We start from the raw sequence: 21,703 nt of genomic DNA, 5'->3' as shown, positions 1-21,703 counted from the left end.
TCAAGAATCAGAGGATGAATCCTTGCAATAATGCTTCATTTGGAAAGAATGCTACAGATAGAAAACCCTTTCTTTCCATACCCTTTCTGTTTTAAAATTGTGTGTTCTTCTCATCATCGTTTTGTTTTGCATAAGCTGGATTTTAGGTGGTTTTAATGATTAGATAATAATTGGGTGGCGAGTATGTTCAAGGCTGAGGTACTGACGATACACGTGTTTATCTCTTAGTCATAAGCTGAATTCAAATAAAAGCACAGAACACAATTCCATGCAGATTCTGCTTTGGTAAACGCTGTCAGTTTTATATTTGTAAGTGGGCTGTGAAAAAAGGCAGGAACCTCTTGGCCAGGCACAGAGCTTGTCTCTGAAAGCGCAGCAGCAGGGGAGGAGGGTGTCAGAACCCTTACAGGTGTGGGGCAGGAGGTCCCAATAATGGGAATGTGGATCGTGCCTTTGAAGTGAGGTCTCTGAGCTGTGGCAGCATTAAAAATTATTTACCTAGCAGTTCCCTGTTCCATTTGCTCTGGTGTTTTTCTGAAGATTTGCTTTGTGGCTCCTCTGGTAAGTGGGGACTCAGCAGGGAGTGAAGGTGATGAGTCTGCCTGTAATGCAAATCCTGCTTGTGCATCCACCTTGTCTCTTGTCAAATGTGGACATTGATCAAGCAGCACATCCTCTTTCCCTGAGTGGTTCAACTAGACAATAACCACAAGACTCAAATCCCTAGGAAAACTCTGTTGTATTTTCTACCACTTTCTTTTCCCTGCCTGCAATGGCAGCAGAGCTGAGGGAGAAGGAGCTGGATCCCAGCCTGGCCTGTCCATCAGCCAGAGGAATGTTGGCAAAGGCCAGCAAGAGTAAATTCTGCTTTCAGTCACTCCTGAGTAATCCAGTTATGAATGAGGTTCCCCAGGAGTTTATGGACTGCATGGGGAGACGAGACAACCTGCAGCTTCTTTATGATGATGGATCACGGCTGAAGCAGGGACACGTTTTATCTTGTGTGTTGTTTATGGGGCTGACTGTGGAGAAAAAAAAAATAGTGCAAACAGCACGAAGCTGCTTAGGAAGGTGTTGTTTGATTTCCTCCTTTTCTCTCCTTTTGCCACCAAATAGCATCTCCTGTAAACTGAGCACATGTAGTTGCCAAAGGGCATGAGAGTCAATATCCGTGGCGACGATGAGGAAATGATGTAGCCCTGGGTTCCTCTTCCCACCATCCCTGACACCTGCCTGGGCTGTTTTCTCTTGGACACGTATTCACATTGCAGTTTTACCATGGATTATTGACAGGAGGCTGGAGCAGGAGCTGTAGATCCCAGTGCCACCCGTGTCTGACTGTGTCTGACTGTGTCTGACTGTGTTCTCTCTGTTGCAGGCGGGCTCAAGAGCGCATGTCTGTCCAGCCTCACCGCCTACACCCCAGCTTCGACTTCAGCCACCAACTGCAGACTCCACAACCCATGGGGCCCCAGCCCAGGTATTTAGCAGAAGGCACGGACTGGTAAGTGATCCATGTTTCACTAGTGCATTGAGTGAGGTCTTTAAAAAGTCCCAGGAAGGCTGCAAGGGTTGGGGAATGTCATCAGGGATCAATGCTTTCATGGAAGCCAATGGGGCAGCTCAACAATTACAGTGTGGGGAATGTGCAGCGGGAAAACTCGCCTCTGAGAGGGCCATAAGTGTGTGTTAAAGCCTCCAGGCATATATATAGAATTATAGAATCATTTGGGATGGAAAAACCCTCTAAGATCATCGAGTCCAACAATTCCCCATCACTACCAAGCTGAGCAGTAACCCATGTCCCCAGGTGCCACATCTACATGGCTTCTAAATCCCTACAGGGATGGGAACTCCGTCACTACCCTGGGCAGCTTGTGGCAGAACTTGATGGCTCTTTGGGTGAAGGAATTGCTCCTGATATCCAATCTAAACACTACCTGGCACAACTTGAGAACATTTCTTCTTGTTCTGTCCCTTGTTCCCTGGGAGCACAGCCTGAGACCCACCTGGCTCCACCCTCCTGTCAGGGAGTTGCAAGAGAGTGAGAAGATCCCCCCAAGCCTCCTTTTCTCCAGGCTGAGCCCCCTCAGCTCCCTCAGCTGCTCCTGCTGCTCCAGACCCTTCCCCAGCTCCGTTCCCTTCTCTGAACATGCTCCACTGTTATTGCCCATAACTCTTCACCTACAGATGTAGAGTGCAGCCAAGCATTAATCTTCCCCAGTGGCTCTTCCTGCTGCAGGGCACAGACAGGATCTTTTTCCTTTAGACCACTGTTTCTGCCTGAACTAGACCTTCTGCTGTCCTTCAGGCACCCAAAAAACAGTGGCCATAACTTTTTCTGTGGTCTCAATTAGTGACCACCATGCTACTCTGCCATGCAGGGTAGCATGAATCAAGATTTGTTAATCATTCTCCCACTGTAGTGTTTAATACCCTGGAAAAGCTTTGCAGGGAACTGATCACTTCATTTTCAGAGCAGGTTTTGAGCTCTTGAACATTTAATAAGTTATGGTGCCCTACTTGATAGAATAAGGAAATAAAAACATACTTCTGTAAGCTAAGCAAAGTCCATTCTGTGCACTGAATGGAAAAAATAACATGTGAGCTTGTAATTAGAGACAATCGCAATGTATACCTACAAGGGGACCAAAATAAAATGGGATAGGAAATCTTAATGATGGCATTTCCTAACATTTGAATGCTTCACTCCACAAATGAATAGTCCTACTTTAACACTGGGTGGGGTTTTTTTTCCCCTTCAGTGCAATAATAGACAGCCAAAAATATGGCCACGTCCTTCTGCCATTTTCTTCTTAGGTGTTCCCATTACTGGCATCCCCGTGGGCTGAATGTGGCCAGGATGACATGGTTCTGATCGGTTTGCAAAGCAGCTCATGTACCATCTGGATAGAGACATTCTTTCTGCCTCTATTTCAGCGCAGAGCGTTTAATTATAATAATTAGAAGGATCTGATAAAGCATCACTTTATGTTCCCTCCTCCTCCCTCCTTTTCCCCGCTGTGTTGCTCCATAACCTTATAAAACCTAAGGAGTGGGGACGACAGAAATCATACACTGTGTGTATATGTTTGGGTGACTCATTTTCCCTGAGGGCACACGTACAGTTTTTGCCCAGTTACAGATATATAAAACCTTCCCTCTAGTGTGTTACCCCTGGATGAGCAGCAGCAGCATTTTCTCAGAAGCAGTAGGTGGTGGGCACTGCCACGGGAAGCGGGGATGGAAGGAGGATCTGAAAGGGATCAGTCATCCCAGAGAGCCCAACCTCAATTAAAATCTTCTGGTGAAGAATAAATAAACTCCCATTTGGTTCCATAAATCATCTCCTGCACACGCACATAGTGATGACCATCCAGGCTGTTATCTGGAATCTTATCTGCCACTTTTGGTTGTTGGCAGCCCATGTACCATAAGCATCACATCTTGAACCTCTCATCTGAGCATCAAGATGCTGTACAGTCATCCCTGTAGCACAGGCTAGGAAGCAATAGTTATTTCTGATTTTCTTCAGCTGGTGCACTCTGCTTAGTCACCCTCAAACCCTGGGAAAACACAGTACCATGCAGTAGTCTGCTTTGGACCCATCTGTAGACCCACACCATCACTTCAGGAACCTCAACATCTGATTTTAAGTCTCTAGGTTCACAAACAGTTCAGCAGTACTATTGTTGCAACTACTTGTACAAGCTAATAATGGCCATTCCCCTCTGAGAGATCTCTTCAGTGCTTGATCTCAAAGCACTCTATGGAATACCACATCTCTTCTGTAGACAGGGAATACAGGATGGCAAAGAGGAAGTGGTCAAGGTCATGCATCAGGAAAGTGACAGGGCTGGGAATGGAACCAAAGCCTCCTGATTTCCAGTTGAACTTTCCATCCACCTGGGAACAGCCTTAAACAATTGGATAAATATCCAAAATTGTGACACGGGAGCTGGAAACTGCCCAGTGCTGTGAATTCTCATCCTGGTTGTGTTCTGCCGGTTGCCTGCTGTGTTTTATCCCCTGCCAGGTTTTGTCTCTCTAGCACAGGGCCAGTAAAGATAGTCCCTCTCCTGGCCTCAAATTAGAATCACAGAACCACAGAATGTTCTGAGCTGGAAGGGACCCACAAGGGCCATCAAGTCCAACTTGGTGCAGGGTGCCTTACTGGGGGATTCGAGAGCCCTGGTGCTGCTGCCTGGTGCACAGGCTGTTCTGGATGAAGGATTTCTACATTCACTGTCCCTTCGTGTCCTCTGCCTTCTGCTGGGTGGAAGCAGTTTCACAGCTGCTGGAGGACACATCTGGGTTGCTCCTAACAAGCTGTGGTACCCGCTGCTGCTGTCCCTCCACGCAGGGGAGGAGAAGTTTGAGGCTGAGACGGGAAGCCACCCCTGTGCTCTAATTAGCTTTGCTTTGGCAAATGTGAAGACAATGGTTATTAGAGCTCCGGATTTTGTAATTATGATAAAGTGAATGATGTTCAAAGCTGAGAGACTCTTTGGCTGGAGAGAACAGGGATCAGCTAATTGGATTATAGATGGAGATGCTGCATTAGGTCTCCTCCTATCTCCTCCACACGGTGTGGCAATGGGGCTGCAGTTTATGTCTCTGTGATGGATTGGGCAGAGCTGTGAAGCTGGATGGGATCTTGGTCATGCCGGGTCCAGGGATTGAGCCAGGTTATTCTTCTGGATAAAAGTGTCCAGATTCACCAAGCTGAGCTCCACCTCTGCTCGCCTGGGCCAGGCTGTGTGCGGGCTAGTGGGGCCATCAGGGGTGTCCTACTCCATTGCTGTTGGCCTGCTAGATGTGTGACACACTTCCCTACAGCAGTCCCATCCAGACATTTCTTAAAACCTTTATGTTTTATGCACAAATCGCAGTTCTGGAGTTCACAGAATTGTAGAATCACAGAATGGTTTAAGTTGGAAGGGACTTCAAAGATCACCTAGTTCCACCCCTAGGCCCTGGGCAGGGATGCCTTTTACTAGACCAGGTTGCTCCAAGCCCTATTTTAACTTTGAACACTTCCAGGGATGGGGCAGCCACAGCTTCTCTGGGCAACCTGTGCCAGGGCCTCACCACCCTCACACCCTCACCACCCTGAGTCTGGGTTCAGTTGAGGTGCAAGTCTCCTTTGACTCCCCAAGTCCTACCACAGTCTGGACTGGGAGACCTCCAAGGAGAGCACAGGCACATCAAAAAGCTCCCAGGCAGCACCTAGCTAGCTCCTAACTGGCTTCCTTGACTAATTGCCTATATTCCTGTAAAATATTCAAAGCATACCGTAATAGTGGCAGCACAGACAGGACCTGGTCTGACCAGGTTGAGTTACTGAGCCTGGGCATCATTTTGAGCCATCAAAATTCTCTTTCTCTGAAATTAGCAGGGCTGCACCTGCTCAGCCCCTGACCCCGACCAACACAAACGCTGACTGGCATAGAACCAACCCCTCACTCCTTCGTGCTGGCCTGGGGGGTGATTGCTCAAATTAGAGAAAACTCCCTTCCAGGAGCATCTCCCCAGGCTGAGGAACCCCACAGCAGCCCAGAGCCCACTGGGGAGGTTGCTCTGTGAGCATGGTCTGTAGTCCATGAACAAATCCATGGCATCCAAAGCCATATTTCCATCCTCATGCCCACAGGGACCTCAGTGTCGATGCGGGACTGACTCACGCCCAGTTCCAGGTCCGTCCCGTCCCTCAGCCATATCAGCATTACTTAGCCACACCTCGGATGCACCATTTCCCCAGAAGCACATCCTCAACGCAGATGGTAAGTGAAACACTCTCACTGAGAAATGTTTTATGCATTGTCTGCCAGAAGGCAGTCAAAATAAAGGCTGCTATCTTTCTATCACCTGTCTTCTGCGAATCCCACTTATCTCCGGCCGTGGGAGGGAGTGTCTGAAAGGATAATGTTGCATCACTGCGCTGGATTAGAGAAAGAAAAGAAAAGCTCAGATGTTCTGGAAGGATTCGGTCCATCGTGTGCAGCACCAGGGTTCACAAGCTGGTCTGCAAAACCTGGGCAGGATGTGAGAGACTCAGCAGTTATTACTAATAATATTATCAATACTGGCACAAACTGTGGGCTCCCAGGACTTTTTTTTATGTAGAAGGATGAGCAGTGGGTGACTCCTTTCCCTGGGCTCAGCCTTGAGGACCATCCCTCATCCTGTTGTTGCTCTCTACACCAGCTCTGATGCCACCAGTAAAGGTTTTGCATGGCCACCTGCACAGGCAGGGGTGGGTTTGATGAGAAGATGGGCTGACTGGGGTCATTTGCTACCCATTCTCCTAGTAGGGTGCTGTATTTGGAGCTGAGCTATGCCAAGCACTGCTAGTCCTTAAAGCATCCTCAGGAATCCCACGAGGGTATTTTTCCTGATGCATTGTAGTCAGACCCTCTCACCTGTGTACTACAGTAAGTCTTAAAAGAAAAAAATCAAAGCTTGGATGAAGAGAAATCCATCCATTTAAATAAAATAAGATTTCTTTTAAAGTTAATCCATGTTGAGAGTTTGGAACTGCAACATTATGGATGCTACAGGAACCATTATAACAGACAGTTTATCCAGAAGAAATGTGTGTTCTTAGGTAATTCATAGGAGATCTATTTAATAAAACCTCATTTTTTAGTTATTAAAAGGCTTCTGTCAGTGAAGGTGTCAATCTGCTCTTTCAATTTGTATTTTTAAAGCACTAGATTTACATCAGGGTACACGAGGGTTTTCTGTGGGTAAGTACAGGTAGCTTTATCTCTCTCCCTCACTTCTTGCAGGTTGTTCATGAAATCAGAAATTATCCTTACCCTCAACTTCAGTTGCTTGCTCTTCAGGGACTGAACCCAAGCAGGCACACATCTGCTGTGCGGGAGAGCTATGAAGTACGTATATCTTGGGGACTTGGAATTATTAATTTCTGAAGAGCTGGGAATCTATGCAAGCTCTGGTATAAACTTGTAAGGCTGTTTTGTGGCATGGAAATTGCATTGAGTCATTCAGCAATTTTAGTAATAGCTGGGAGGCAAAGGGGTTGAGTGGGTTTGGTAAAAGATGGTTTACTCCAAAGCGCCTGGGTCTGGCTTGAGTTGACTCTGGCTCCTTTCATGTCTGTAAACAAAGTGCTCCAGTTCTATAGGGTTTTGTTTCCCTAGCTTGTCAGATGGATCTCAAATTGCACCCTAATTTGTGAAACACTGGATATCTAGCTCTGTGCCTTAAGCCCTTAGTTATTAACACAAAGTGCTGGGGCTCAGATCCATCATGAAATCGTGACTGATTCAGGTTTGATGGACTTTCCACTGAGGAAAGGACAGGAGGGAGCCTTGGTCACCAGCGGGTAGGATTGTGTGGTGGGACCTCGTGCCTCGGGAGCAATGAGGATGGCATTTTCTGATGTTCCTGTGCCACAGGAGCTGCTGCAGCTGGAGGACAGGCTGGGCAGTGTGAGCCGGGGCGCCGTCCAGAACACCATCGAGAGATTCACCTTCCCCCACAAGTACAAGAAGGTGAGTGCCCCGAAACCATGGCACAGCTGCCAGCCCCTCCCAGCTCCCAGGGCTGTGGGCACGGAGCAGACAGAAGGAAGGACTTTGGTGGGTCACAATCCTCAGGGTTGGCAAGCCGGAACCATCACTCAGAACATTCCCCAAAGCAGGGGAGGAACACAAAATCCAGAGGCGGTGCTTTGGTGTCTTGCGGGGGCTCCCGGGCTGAAGCGGTGGCGTAGCTCAGCTGGCTGTTTCTCACTTCTAGGCTAGGAAGCTGCGGGCCAAATTTTCAAAGGGGTCTCAACCTTCTCCCACCCAGCGGGTGCAATTTCCCCCCTGTCCGCACCTGGTAAGAAAGTGCACACCTCCAAGGGGGCTTGGTGCATGCAAACCCACCCTGTTCTGCATGCAAGCGGCCCTGCCCGTGCCCCGACGTGAGCGAGGGCGGCGGCTCCGTGGCGTGGGGGACCTTGTCCTCCCCTCCCTTCACAAGGGGTGTCTCCTCTGTTGGAGCTGATGTCTTCCCTGTAAGGAGATGGGTGGCACATCTTTGGGTTGTTCTGAGCAGAGAACGGGGGAAAAAAATGCTTGTTTGGGTAGTAATTCCGTGTGCTGGTCGTCCCCAGCTGGGCGGTAACGTGTAGGGATGTTGCGTTGCCCAGGGGGAAAGTGAGATAGCTCCTCCTGCACTTACCTCTGACTGCATCTCCAGTGGATTCGGAAAAATGGTATCAATAGGAGAACAGAGAAAAGGGGAGAGCTGACAGGCTAAGCACTGCCCTGTGGTGCAGCACGGGGCTGGGCTGGTGGCCAGGCTGGCATGAGGCACAGTGGTTGCCCTTCCTGGCAGTGGTGGCCCCACACATTTTGGGGTCTCTAGGAAAAGCTTCCAGCAAAGGAGACCATGGAGCCATCCCCACTGCAGGGAAGTGGCAGGAGGCTGTATTAGGGCAGCAGAGGAGAGGCTGCTCCTTGGGGCATCACCATCAGCCTCGCTGCCACTGGCCCCAGGAGGAGGTGTGCCAGCCAGCAGCATGTTGGTGGCACCCTCATCTCACTGGCTGTTTTGGCTGGGGTGGCTTCCCCAAGCTGGAGGATCTGGCTGATAGAAAAAGCTCTTATTATTTACCTTCCTACAACTGTCCAGGCTTGGGAGACCATTAGAAAGTCAAGGCCTAACCAAACGATGTCTTTAACCTTGCTGCAGAGAAGACCACAAGAAGGCAAAGCTGAGCAAGATGATGGAGAGGAGTCAGACACCGATGAGAAATGCACAATCTGTCTGTCCATGCTAGAAGACGGAGAAGACGTCAGGTATGATCCTCCCATCTGCTCTTCTGCCTCTCCATGCCATCTGAGTTGTGCTTATTTGGATTGATGCCACTGTGCACTCGTGGGATTGCCCCTGTTCTTGTCCTGAGAAATTCACTTGGGTTGTTGCAGGGTCTGGGAAACCAAAAACTACTTAGATGGACATTGGTGTGGGCTGTAAGTAGGAGGAGGTCTGCAACAGCAGGAGGGACAAGTTTTTATAGTGTCTCCTGGGTTTGGATCACCTGCTTCAAGGCTGTGCCAATAGGCCAGGTGGCAAACTGCCAAAGAGGGATGTGTCCCAGGTCTCAGGCAGCCATCTGGAGCTTGCAGTCATCAACATCTGAGCTTGACAGATGACCAAAGTATGATAAAAGGCAGTATGAGTATGAAGTCCAGGCGATTCGGGCTTGTGTCCAGAATGGAGCTGGTTTATTGTAGAATAAGGTTACTTTGCCCACGTGGTCACAGGGAACCTTCCTGAGCCAACAGCAGAACCCCAGTCATCCATAACAGACATTCCAGGCTGTTGTCTAGGTCAGATCTCTGATCGTGACAGAGAGTGGGGAAAAGAAATTGCAAAGGACTGAACTACCGTGGCTGAAGGAACTGCAGGCGAGAAGTACCTGGTCCTGCTTCTCATCCCTTAATTGCCTTAAACCCTCAAGAAAAGCTCTGATCCTCTTGCTGTGGGTTCTTGTGCTCTCTGTATTACAAGGGCAGATGATGGCAAAGGTGACGTAGGTAAAAAGCAACCATATTCCCTGGGGGCACACCAGACACCATGTAGGAGCAGTGGGGACCCACCTAACTGCCAGTGAGCCACAGTGCTGAAGAACCAAGAGGCTTTGGAGTATAACCTTATTCCTGAAAGATTAAAAAGTAGCAGGCAGGGTAATTAATGGCTGGAGCAACTCAGTTCAGGATGGTATGAGGGTTTCTAATAGGCCAAGAAGAACAGTATCTCCATCTAACTTCCCTGTGTGAGCTGGTGAGGCTGGGAGAGACTGCAGGACCTCGGCAACACTGGTGTCACCACTCCAGTGCTTTCCCACGTGGTTTTCTTTTCTTCTCGGTCCCTTGGGCCTCCTCCATCCTAACAGGCTGGTATTTTTTCTGTCTCTGCAGGCGGTTGCCTTGTATGCATCTCTTCCACCAAGTGTGCGTGGACCAGTGGCTGGCCACCAGCAAGAAGTGCCCGATCTGCAGGGTGGACATTGAAACACAGCTCGGCTCGGACAGCTGAAAGGACTGGCTGGACACACCATTTTCCTTACCAGGTCGTATGGCCATAGACCCTTGCAGCAAAATTTTTGCCTTCTGAGCCATTTGATTGAGAGGGGAAGTCTGCAGGCACGTTAGTGAGGAGGAGGAGGAGGAGGTGGTGGTACAATATCTAGCAGTAGGAGATATTGCACATACGCAGGATACAGGCCCAGTGAAAGGGAGCTGGCATTCCCGGAGCTCAGAGACCCCGTGCTGCAGAAGATTTAGTGTTGAACATGAAGGAACTAGTTGTGGTAGCCTGGCCTGTCAATCCTGCACTTCATGGGGATTGTATATATACCTCTCGAATATGTAGAAACATGTTAGGGGTCCTTTAGCTATTTCTATGGATGGCAGCTGGAGCATGTTAGCTTAAGAAATGTTGTGTTTGATGCCCTACTCATCTTGTGGTGGACATGTTGCTGTTACCTATTTTGCACCAAATATTTTTTCATAGATTCCTTATTTTGGTGCCTGATTAATACATTGCAGAGGGGGAATAAAGAGGTCAAACTTTCCCACCCTTGGGGTGAGGGAAGAGGAGAAAAAGCAAAATCCTGTTTACAGTCAGAAGGGTTTGCGCTCTTTGCCTCAGCCGCGTGTGCTTCTTTCCCTTGCATTTACAGTGTGTTGCAAATTTAGAGAAGCTTAAAGAAATAAAAATTGGGGATAAAATGAACGAAGCAATAGGGAGAAGCTTCGTTCCTGCTTGTCTGCTGGTGCTGGACACTTTCTGTAGGGGCATAATATTGGACTAGATGCTGTTTCTTTGCTTTCTGTATCTTTAACAAAGTAGCTTGTCATATCAAAATCCAAGGAAGATCTGTCTATTTGATTGCCATTGTCTGTGATGCTTTCTCCTGTGAGCTGCGTGACTGGTTGGCTTCACCAGCTCCAAAATGATGGTTACTGGAGTGGGTGCCTACAGCTGTGCTTTGGGGTATAATAACACCAGAGAAGTGCCGAGAGGTGCAAAACATCGACTCTTCTCCCATGCAAAGACATCTCTGATAACAGGACAGAAGAAAACTCGATGCTCTCAAGGCACTGCTGAGACCATGAGCACTTGGGCATGGGAGGGGGAGGGAGGTTGGAAGTGGGGTTGCTGTTTTTTGGAGGTTTGCTGCTGGGTTGTGACCTGCCTCAAAGAATGTGTACCTGCACCCGTGTGAGCCTGTGTACATGTTTCAGGCTGTATCCACACGGAGTAATCAGTGGTTGTTAAAACACAACTTAATCACATTAACACTCAAAACAGAATTAAGAGGCAATACCCGAAGGAGCGAGCTGTTGTGATCCACGCTCCCCCTGAAAAAAAAAAAACACCTCAGCATGCCAACCACAGGGACCGAGTGGAAAACCCTCCGGAAAACCGACATTCACAACCAAAACATTCTTTTTCTTTCCCTTTTTTTTTTTTTTTTTTTTTAAATTTCATACTAGGGGAGTGAAAGAGCTGCGGAGGAGCAGCAGGGGAATTAGTCAGGAACATTATGTATTGAAAATTCTGATGTGGTGGGAATGATTTCTGGCTCCCCTGAGCATCCGTTTCGCTGGAGCCAAGTGATGCTCTCCAAGTAGAATCAATCATAAACCGCTATCTGAGAAATCGGAAGATTCCCATGAGCTGTAATTGGAAAACACCAACCTCAGAGGCACCACAGAAACTTTCTTTTTTCCCAAAGGGAGAGGGGAGAGAAAGAGCGAGTCCCCATGGACGTGCAGGTGCAGGAGCCTCTCTCTTCATGTGTCCGTGTAGGTAGGAGGGAGGGGAGTGGAACACTTGGTGGCCTATAGGGAAAACATAAGGAAAAAATTTTTGGCTATGAGGGGGATGAGAAACTGGCACAGGCTGCCCAGAGAAGCTGTGGCTGCCCCATCGCTGGAAACATTCAAGGTCATGTTGGACAGTGCTCTGAGCATCCTGGTCTAGTGGAAGGTGTCCCTGCCCACGTCTGGGAGTTGGAACTGGATGACCTATTAAGGTCTCTTCCAACCCAAACTATTCCATGATTTTATGATATATTTGACACCCAGCACAAGCAACAGCTTCTTGGGGGATGTGATGGTCCCAGCCCTGAGGTCCATGGGTCAAGGAGTGGTCCAGCCTTGGGACTGGCTCCAGCAGCAGCAGATTGAAGCATCATTACAAATAATACTAATAATACTATTTTATACAAGGCTTTGCTGGTAAAATACACTGTAAGGAGGTCTGGTCTGTCCAGGCGTGAGCTGGGGGTGAAGCTGGGAGAGGAACAGAGTGACTGGGACTCTGGCTGGGTGGGGAGGGGATGAGGAGTGCTCCTGAACAGCGTATTTTCTTAAAGCCTGTGAGAAAGTGTTACTATTTGCCTAATAAACAAGCACAGTTTTTAAAAAAAAAAAAAAGATCAAGCAAACTAAAAAAGAAAAAAAAAAAACAACCAAACCCTTTGGTGAAGAAAAGCACCAAACTCCCATGGTCTAGTGTGAGTGACTGATCCCAAGTTGTGTGCGAATTTACAGCATCTGGAGTTGTATTGGTGTGTCAGGTTTCTTTGCATTTAAATAATTTGTACGAGTAGGTTGCGATAATAGGGTGACTTTAAAAAAAAAAAACACAAAATGAAACAAACAACAACAACAAAAAAATCACTAGAAACAAAACATTGATAGTTTACAGGGTTTTGTGAGTTTAAATGCCTTATATTTAACAATCATAATTTATGACTAACTTGTAGATATTGTGGGTTCTTATTTAATTATTTTTATAGTTGTTTTTTTTGCATTTTTAATTATAATTTATTTATTTAGAAATTACTACTAATTTTTTTTATTACTCCTATTACCTCATTTTTGCATTGTTTCTGGGAATGGAATGCTTTGCATGCATCGGTACTTAAAAAAAAAATTAAACAGGGGATGTGGGGGGTGATGCTTATCTTGTCAAAAACAAAAAAAAAAAAAAAGAGAAAAAAATCAGGGTGTGTGATTACAAACTGTATTACTGTGGTGCTGTTACCTTGGATACATTCCATAAAAATGCAAACCTTTGATTCTGTATGCTGTGACATAGTGGAAAACTGCAATATAGTGACTGTGTTTAGCACATATATATGAATATTATTTGCACTCATAATCAAACTCTGGTGATCCTTTCACTTGCGTCCCCGTGCATTGAAGGTGGTTAAGGACGCTCTGCAAAGCCAAAACGTTTTTTTGGTTGGTTCCCGGTCCTGCCCCGTCCCCGCCGCCCGCTGGTGATGCTGCTGCTCTTTGCTGCATGTGTGACCCTGCAATGACACCCAGCAGGCCCCTGCTGCAAGGCTGTGCTTGGGGCAATGCATTGCACCCTGTAGTGCCAGACTCTGCACGTTGCTTCAAAAGCCAAGGAAGGAAGCCCACGTGTGGTAGTGGCTTTGTCCAGATTTTGGTGGCTGTGGGTCCTCAGTTTGGCTCTTTTCACCCTCTGTGTGTGCACCCAGCTGGGGTGAAGGAGGCAGTAGGTTGAACCTGGGCTTGGAGGGAACAAAAGTGAGGAACTCTCTACTCAGAGGCTGGTAAGGCACTGGCACAAGTTGCCCGGAGAAGTTATGGATGGCCCATCCCTGGAAGTTTCAAGGCTGGGTTGGACAGGGCTCAGAGCAGCCTGGTCTAGTGGAAGGTGTCCCTGCCCATGGCTGGGGGTTGGAAAAAGATGAGCTTTAAGGTCCCTTCCAGACCAAACTGTTCTGGGATTCTGTGATGCCATGTCTAGCTGGGAGGGGGTGGGATGGACACAGGGTCAATCTGGCATCCCTTTGCAAGGCCTGTCATGAGCATTTGCTATAACCCAGCTCTGAGCTGTGAATGTGGCAGAAGCCCCTAACTGATTCTCTTGGTCAGTTGGTTTCATCCCTTCTGCAAAGAGAGAAACCTCCACTGTAGAGCTGGGACCTACACCAGAGAAGGGAGTCAGCCCCAAAATGACATGGCCAAGCATCCCCATCCCCATCCTGCCACAACCATACCGCTCTCACAGTGCTCTGCCCTTTCCCAAAGGCTCCTGAATATCAAGTGTTCCAGCTTTGCAAGAAAGTGAGACATGGGGTAACATTTTAAGCTTTAAGCCATAACCACCCTTGGTCAGTGCAGAAACTCAGCCATGTATGGACAGCAGTGGGGTTTGATGCATGTGCTCAGCCAGTAGCCACACCTCCCCACCCCAAAAGGCTTTGGATGCAATTCTGGTTTGGGTTAGAAAGGCACAAAATCACTGTACCTTATTTTTTTTCTCTCTGTCCCTTCAGGGTGCTGCTCTGCTTTGTTGACTTTGCCTTACCCCAGGTTTTAAACCTGTCTGTGTTTTTTACCTTGCTGCTCTCTAACACTCCTCCCCTGTAGCCTGGAGCTGTGATTTTGAGCTGTTTGGGGACAGGGGGGTTGGTTGTTGTCCCCCCCAAAGTCACTGTAAAAGGGATAAGTAGAACAAGGAGCAAACAAAACCCCTCTCCTTTAATGGCCCGGGCAAGTGAAAGGATCACCCACATTTTTGTATTCCTACTGCTGTTCTGTTGTGCTGTGCAACATTTTGCTACATAGACTATTTTATAGAAGAAAGCTAGAAAAATATTTATTATTAATATTAAAGCAATAGTGCATTGAAGAAATGGAAAGACATTAGAAATTGTGTAAATGCTTAGATTCACTTTTGGTGGATTTTTTGTACTTTATTTATAACTAATAAAACAAACTGCATTGCTAACTATAAACCTGTGCCACACAGAAGTCACTTGGCAGAGCTTGGTCTTTATTTACTGCTCGTATCTGGTTTCTTTGGGTCAGAGTAAATTCTTCTTTCACTGCTTATGCCTTTGGACTTTGATGTGCAAAAAAACCCACTGCTGGGGTATAAAATACCCTGCCCATCTGTTCTGCAGAGGCTGCTGGTGGTTGAGCTCCATGGCAGGGGTGAGGGAAGGCTCTACACATTGGGCACACCACCATGCGTGATGTCCTGTGGCACCAGTTTAGTGATCAGGTGCCAAAATCACTTTCTAGAATTTCTGAAAAAGGCCTGTTAAAGAGAGGTTTCTCCACCATATCCCACAGTGCCTGTAGGATATCTCTAGCAAGTCCTGCAGAGGTATTGAAAGGTTCTTCATCCTCCTGGTGGAGAAACTTCTCCTTCTGTGTGGGTCTCCTGTTTAATAACTAAGGAAGGACAAACTAATTGGAAGAAAAAAAATACTCCAAACTAATACCAATACATTTGAGGGTATTTTTCAATACTTTTTTTACCTGCTGGAGAATCCAACGTCATACACCCAATTTTGCATCCTGCGTAGTTAATTTCATAGGTCTTCCTGCGCTTTTATTCTCTCCCACTATCAATGGTGCCAGTCTCTGCTCCTGCCCACTCTTGATTCAGCTGTTCCTCCTGAAAAGCTGAGACCAGTCTCCAGTTTTGACTATGTGATTAGACTAAATAAGCCTTGGAGACAGGCGGCTGCTGATCACAGAGATTTGGTTCCTGTAGCTGAAGGGAATTGCCGGCTCCTCCGGCATCCAGCAAACGCTGCATAAGGGATGAACCGTGTTCAGGCAACACAAACCTCTAGTTACAGGAAGGTTTCAGAAATTCAGAAAATGGAGAACAGGTTAAAAATGACCTGCTGGTCCATCTGGGGGAATATCTCACTTTCTCACTGAGATCTTGATGATGTCCTTCAGAAGGGTGACGGCTCCGAGAGCGTTGCTGGAGATGGCAATTGGTTTGGTTTCAGAACTGGAGCGGCAAACACGTCACTATGATCTGATAACAGGCCTGCTGAGCACAGCGAGCAGCTGCCAGTGTCTCTGCTGGAGAGGGAGAGGAGCTGTGCCCATCAAGGTGTAACAGCACGGACCGAGATGCAACGTCTTTATTCACTGCGAGCATCTGCTCTCGCAGCAGCTGCCCAGGGTTGAGAAGGTTAGCCCTTATTTGTGTTTTGTAGCATCTAAATCCACAGCTGGCTCAGAGGTTGCAGCTCAGAGCTGTACAACTCCATTAATAAATATATTTATTCTTGGTTTTGGTTTGTTTTCTTTTTTTTTTTGGTTGGTTGGTTTTTTGCTCTTTTTTTTAGCTCTTTTCAATTTTAAAATGGACCTCTACACATAAGGATGGGGCAAGGGAAGATTATAATATGTTCTCTAAATACAGAATATAAGGTACTTCGCATCCCTCAGTCATTCTGTCTTCATCAATGTAAGGTTGGTATATGATGCTATAAAAATATTTTGCAACAATTTCATAGAGATTTGCAAATAATTCCCTGTGTCCTGCAGCAAGAGGCAACCAATCCTTCAGCATACAACACTGCAAAGGGCTTCTTGTTTATACTTATTTTCACTATTAGCACCCAAATGCTTAGTAAACATAAATTTAGTAAACGTAGCATTGCATCAGACTCCCAAAATGATGGAGGACAGAGACAATGGGACAGCCTGGTTTTGAAGACTCACTCTGATTGTAACCTCCTCATCCTTTGCTCTTGCTTCCCATCTACATTAGTGTTTTTTGGGTGAAGGTTTGTGCATTAAAGCCTACCAATTAAGGAATAAAGAGGAAAAAGTTAGAGATTGGGGGGGGAGCAGGAGCTTTGCATCTACCCAACCTATCAGCTTTGGGATGCTCTACCTGAGCTGTACAAGAGGCACAGGACTAGGAAAAATCTGGCTTTTCTCCTCCCTAGTTCTGCACTTGGCCAAGAATGTGTTGAATTTAGCAGCTTAGTGCAAATCCAGTCCTTGGAAAAACTCCACTCTTGCCTTATTACTTCTGTAGCATTAGTTGTTGTAGCAACAGAAGGATTCCCCAGAGCCGGGTTAGAGTTGAGCTTTGCACTAACAAGGGGCCTGTTTGAAGTCTTCAGAAGAAAAAAGTGGAGTTGTTTCATGCTTTGCCAAGGTTGCCTTCCTGGGAGGCAGTGGGGTTGCTGACCCCCCATCAGCAAACTCTCCCTTGGCCTGTTTCAGAGCAGCTTTGCAGGGAGCTTTTGTGTTGAGTGTGCCTGCTCAGGGATGGCAGGAGGTTTTGATGGCAACCCAGATATCTGCAGTCCCATCTCCCACCTACACACTGATCTGGTGACCCCAAAGATATTCATTCCTGCTTCAACAGGATTTCAGTCCATGGTCCTATCTACCTCCTATATCTTATATGCAAGGTAAGGATTTATCTTTCCTCCTTGCCCCACGAAGGGATGGTGTGTGGGTCAGAAGCTGCCCCACTGCTCCTGAGGGCTGGAATCATAGAATCATCATAGAATCATCATAGAATCACAGAATGGTGTGGGCTGGAAGGGACCTTAAAATCCAGTTCCAGCCCCCTGCCATGGGCAGGGACACCTTCCACCAGAATAGATTTCTCCAAACCCCATCCAACCTGGCCTTTAACACCTCCACAACAGCATGTATCAGTGAGGTGAATTGGTTCAGGGGATGGCAGGGATTATTAAACTGCAGCAGTGGTGCTCTAAGACCAACTTCCCCACAGCTCTGTGCAAAGTGGGGACTGACTGGAGACAACCAGAAATGCCAGGACTACAGCATTTTAATGGGACAAACTCCTATCTCACTGCAGCACACATTTGCCTAAAAATGGGCCAAACCTATTGACAGGAAGGTTTTTTTCATAGCCCTGGTTAGACTGAGGTGGGAGAGAATGCAGAGAAATCAAAAGCCTGACCCTTATTTTGCTTCAAACACCCCCTGGGGAACTGCAGTGACACTGCACAAGCGCAGCAAAACCAGATGCCTCAGATGCACTCATGGGACACCCTGGGTAGCCAGGGAGCCTGAACCCCATCCCAGCAGGATCCCAGGGATGCAGCACACCTGCTGACCCCAGTACTCTCTTCAGCCCTCCTGAGGTTTGTTACGCCCCTCTCGTAAGCCCCCAGCCCCTTGCTCACAGTCTGCAGTGAGGAGGGAGAACACAGCCAGTGAAGGCTGCTATTATTATTCCTCTCAGCAAGTAGTTGATCACTGATGAGGTTGATTACTGGGCTCATTTAAGCAACTTGCTCTGCTCCAAAACCATCAGTTACCATAAAGGTTTCTGAAATGAATTAGTCTGACCTATTATTTGTGAACTGGCACAGACAGCCATGAATAATCTCAAGTCTCTCCGGTGGTGCTTGCTGTGGAAAATAGAAATACAGAACTTCCCTGGAAGGGCTTTGGTAGGATGCAGCAGCTTTCAAATACCCATGAGCAATTGACAGCACCTGCAAGATGCCCCTTACTCCTGTCTCAGCATCACCAGCCTTTGCTGGGGCCTCCTTTGCCCATGAGCAGTCAGGGATTCAGCTGTGGGGCAGTCCTGCCTCATGGCCAGGTCATGCCCCAGCAGAAGTATCACCCCCAACCCAGGGGCTGATGGGGTGGGTGGGCTTGGTGGGTTTAACCCACTCATGACCCATTTGATCCCTATTCATACAAAGTGCTTTTTTAAAACCAGTTTTTGGAAGGGGGAACATCCTCTCATGGGCAGGCCAGGAGGAAGGTCTTCTCATGGCAGCTCAGACACCTCACTTTCCCCTCCGAAAGATGTGTCCTGCTGCTCTGCTGCCTGTGGGGAGAGAGGGCTCCAGAAGCAATGATTTATTTAAGGCTTTTTTTCATTGGTACTTGTAGAGATGCAAGTACCTGGGAAGAGCTCATCAACAGGAGCACTAAACGTTGTTGCCTCCAGGAAATCCCTTCACCGCAGAAAAAGACTTATTCCCTTATTAAAGGGAAAAAAACAGAAGAAAATGAATGGCAGCTGCTCTGAAACGGAGCTGGTATTCAGGCCATATAGGGTAAGATTATCCTGAGTCAGCTTTGAATATAGTTAACACAGCTTCCTTGCTGTGGAACTGATTATTTGGAAGGTCTTTAGCCCTGGTAGCTGTAACCACAGGTCTCAGCCCTGCAGACTGGTAGGAATTCAGCTGGACGGCTGAGTCTGGCTTGGGGGAAAGGAGCCCAGGGGTGGAAAACACCACTCAGATCCCCCTGCTTAAGACCTAGATGGGTGGATGCAGGTCCTCCCCAAACTCAGCTGTGTCTGCTGCTCCTGATGTGGTGCCTTCTGGAGATGTGCATGTGCGTGTGTGGACATGCAGAGTTTGCAGTTGCCAGTAACTGGGAAAAACTGGGATCTCCAAGCTCGACTTTCTTAAATAAAGTGACTCAACTCTCTCACCTCTTTACTTATCTAAAAGTGGAGCTCATCAGTGGTGTAAGGTTCTCCCAGCTGTGGCAGGGCATAGCACTGAAAGCAGAGATACCTGAGCTGGTAAGGGACAGTTTCTTGTGGCTCTCAATCATAAGTAAGAAACAAAGGTATTTATTTAATTTGCATTTTTGTATGCATTTAAAAAAAGAAAAACAGTATTAATTTTACAAAATGTTAACCCAGGAAGCACATCTTGCTGCTAAAAATCTCTCAGTACAAAAGCCAGTGTTTTAAAAAGTAAAACGCGATATAAAACAGTACAGTGAGAAAAAAAAATTCACATACAGAAGGGAGGACCAAACACTTCCTGCGGCCCTGCCCTCCTCAGTACCTGGGAAACAGCTCCCTCCAGATTAGCCCATCGCCCCGGTTTTCATCCAGCCACTTCCCGCAGGGGAATATGGTGGTCACGCCAGTGGCCGAGTTGGTGATCTCCACCCTCTCCACCAGCCAGCCTGGTGCCAGACCACTGTTGTCGTGCTCAATCCGGACCTTTTTTAGCTCCCCCATGTCCAGCGTTTCCAGGTAAAACCTGTTGGTTTTGCCTCTTTCGAAGAGGTTCCTGAATTTCTGCTTCAGTGCCCGCTTGCCCGAGTCCCCGTTCAGCCCGTAGATGGTGATGAACACGTTGGCGTCGGTCCCCGCGCCCTTCTCAAAGCCTGTGACCACGATGGTCTCATACTTGACTGGCACCAAGCTCCGGGCTTTGCTGGCAAAGCTCTCGGTGACCTTGGCACACTCGAAGACTTTGTAGTCCCGTCTCTTGTATCGCAGAGGGATTTTGGAGTTGCACCTGAAAAAGTATCTGCCGGGGGAAAATCAGTGGCGTGTTAATGGTGTAGATGGCCACTTTATTGGGCAAATTGTGCGGAATCACAAAATTGTTTAGGGTGGAAAAGACCTCTAAGATCATTGAGTGCAACTGTTAATCCAGCACTGCCGAGGCCACCACTAACTCGTGTCCCCAAGTGCCGCATCCACACGGCTTTTAAACCCCTCCAGGGATGGGCAGCTGTGCCAGGGATGGACAATCCTTTCCATAAGCAATTTTCCCTAATATCCACCCTAAACCTGCCCTGGCACAGCTTGAGGCCGTTTCCTCTCATCCTGTCCCTTGTTCCCTGGGAGCAGAACCCGACCCCTCTGGCTCCCCCCTCCTCTCAGGGAGTTGCAGAGCCAGAAGGTCCCCCCTGAGCCTCCTTTTCTCCAGGATGAGCCCCCCCAGCTCCCTCAGACGCTCCTGCTGCTCCAGACCCTTCCCCAGCTCCGTTCCCTTCCCTGCACACGCTCCAGCCCCTCAATGTCTCTCCTGTCTGAGGGCCCAGAACTGCCCCAGCACTGGAGGTGCCTCAGCAGTGCCAGCACAGGAAGGGCACTGCCCTGGCCCTGCTGCCACATCATGGCTGGGACAGGCAAGTTATGGACTGGGCATTCTACTAAATTGCCCAATATTAATGCTGTTTCAGCACTTTCCCATATGTGGAGCACTAGAATTTCTCTCTAGAAAGAGCTGTGATGGAACATTGCAATTGCAACTGGAAAACCTGACATCTCCCTACACAGCTACAGACATCCTGCACATGGGAAGGATTGGTGTGGGGCTCTTGTCACCTCTTGTGCCTGTGCAATGGCGTGTCCAGTTACAGACCCACTGAGGCAGGATGAGCAGGAAAAAAAAAACAGAAAAAAGGGATAGAGGATGTTTAAGTCTCCCCTTTCCTTTCTAGATCACCCATCTCATCCTTAGGAGGGAAAAAAAATAATCATAGAACACAGAAATGATAGGTACCAGATGCTGGAAGCCCTTGTCTCTGCATTGCTGCCTCTGGTGATGTGCAGGGAGCACAGAGCACATCCATAAATTACCTTGTACCTGGCGCCCGGCCAAGGGCTGGAGCACTCTGCTTTTAATGATGTATTTCATTTCCAATGATGCAGATCAGTTCCAAATGAGCTTTTCCCCCTTCCCCCGCCCTCACCAAACTGCAGCAGGTCCTCCTGAATGGAGTGTAGCTGGGTTGCAGTGTGTATGTGTGTAAAATAAACACCTGGTGGAAGGGTTACTGTGATTCCAGCTGTACTGTGTTTCTTAAGCACTTCCAACACTTTTGGCGTTTTCTGCAGCCAAAGTGAAAAACTTCTTTCCCTGGAAAGAGGCTCTGTAAATGAGAAATTCCAGGGGGAGAAAAATTTTAGACTCATGGACAGAAAACCTGCATGAGAGCGAGGTGGATATGTTGCCTGATGCTGCAGTTTTCTCTCCTCAGCTATGTAATATCTCATGGTCTGGAGGTATTACGGTGCATGCCAACCTTCACAAGGGGCAAGAAGAAAAAAGATGACCTTTCTAGACCTGCGATTTGCAAGGAAAAGTTTTAATGCAGCCCTTTCACAC

At 47.7% G+C, this 21,703-nt stretch overlaps 2 protein-coding genes across 3 annotated transcripts in view; one reads left to right on the top strand and one right to left on the bottom strand.

Moving 5' to 3' along the window:
• ARK2C (arkadia (RNF111) C-terminal like ring finger ubiquitin ligase 2C) overlaps positions 1-14,809 on the top strand; it is a 51,477-nt gene extending 36,668 nt beyond the window's left edge. Inside the window, exons 3-9 of one of the 2 annotated variants that reach the window (XM_064642826.1) lie at positions 1,379-1,504; positions 5,654-5,783; positions 6,792-6,896; positions 7,425-7,520; positions 7,768-7,851; positions 8,710-8,816; positions 9,942-14,809. In XM_064642826.1, the coding sequence (XP_064498896.1) occupies positions 1,379-1,504; positions 5,654-5,783; positions 6,792-6,896; positions 7,425-7,520; positions 7,768-7,851; positions 8,710-8,816; positions 9,942-10,059 (766 nt within the window). In that variant the 3' untranslated portion in view covers positions 10,060-14,809. The remainder of the gene's footprint in view (positions 1-1,378; positions 1,505-5,653; positions 5,784-6,791; positions 6,897-7,424; positions 7,521-7,767; positions 7,852-8,709; positions 8,817-9,941) is intronic. The other variant, XM_064642827.1, reaches the window with a different exon arrangement.
• Positions 14,810-19,441: 4,632 nt separating this feature from the next.
• LOC135406581 (lipoxygenase homology domain-containing protein 1-like) overlaps positions 19,442-21,703 on the bottom strand; it is a 72,339-nt gene continuing 70,077 nt past the window's right edge. Inside the window, exon 18 of the mRNA XM_064640897.1 lies at positions 19,442-20,113. Within this exon, the coding sequence (XP_064496967.1) occupies positions 19,633-20,113 (481 nt within the window). The 3' untranslated portion in view covers positions 19,442-19,632. The remainder of the gene's footprint in view (positions 20,114-21,703) is intronic.

This window comes from Pseudopipra pipra, chromosome Z (genome assembly GCF_036250125.1).
Source record: "Pseudopipra pipra isolate bDixPip1 chromosome Z, bDixPip1.hap1, whole genome shotgun sequence".
NCBI classification, from domain to species: domain Eukaryota; kingdom Metazoa; phylum Chordata; class Aves; order Passeriformes; family Pipridae; genus Pseudopipra; species Pseudopipra pipra.
Note: the sequence above shows the minus strand (reverse complement) of the source record. Positions and strands in the feature narration are given on the sequence as shown.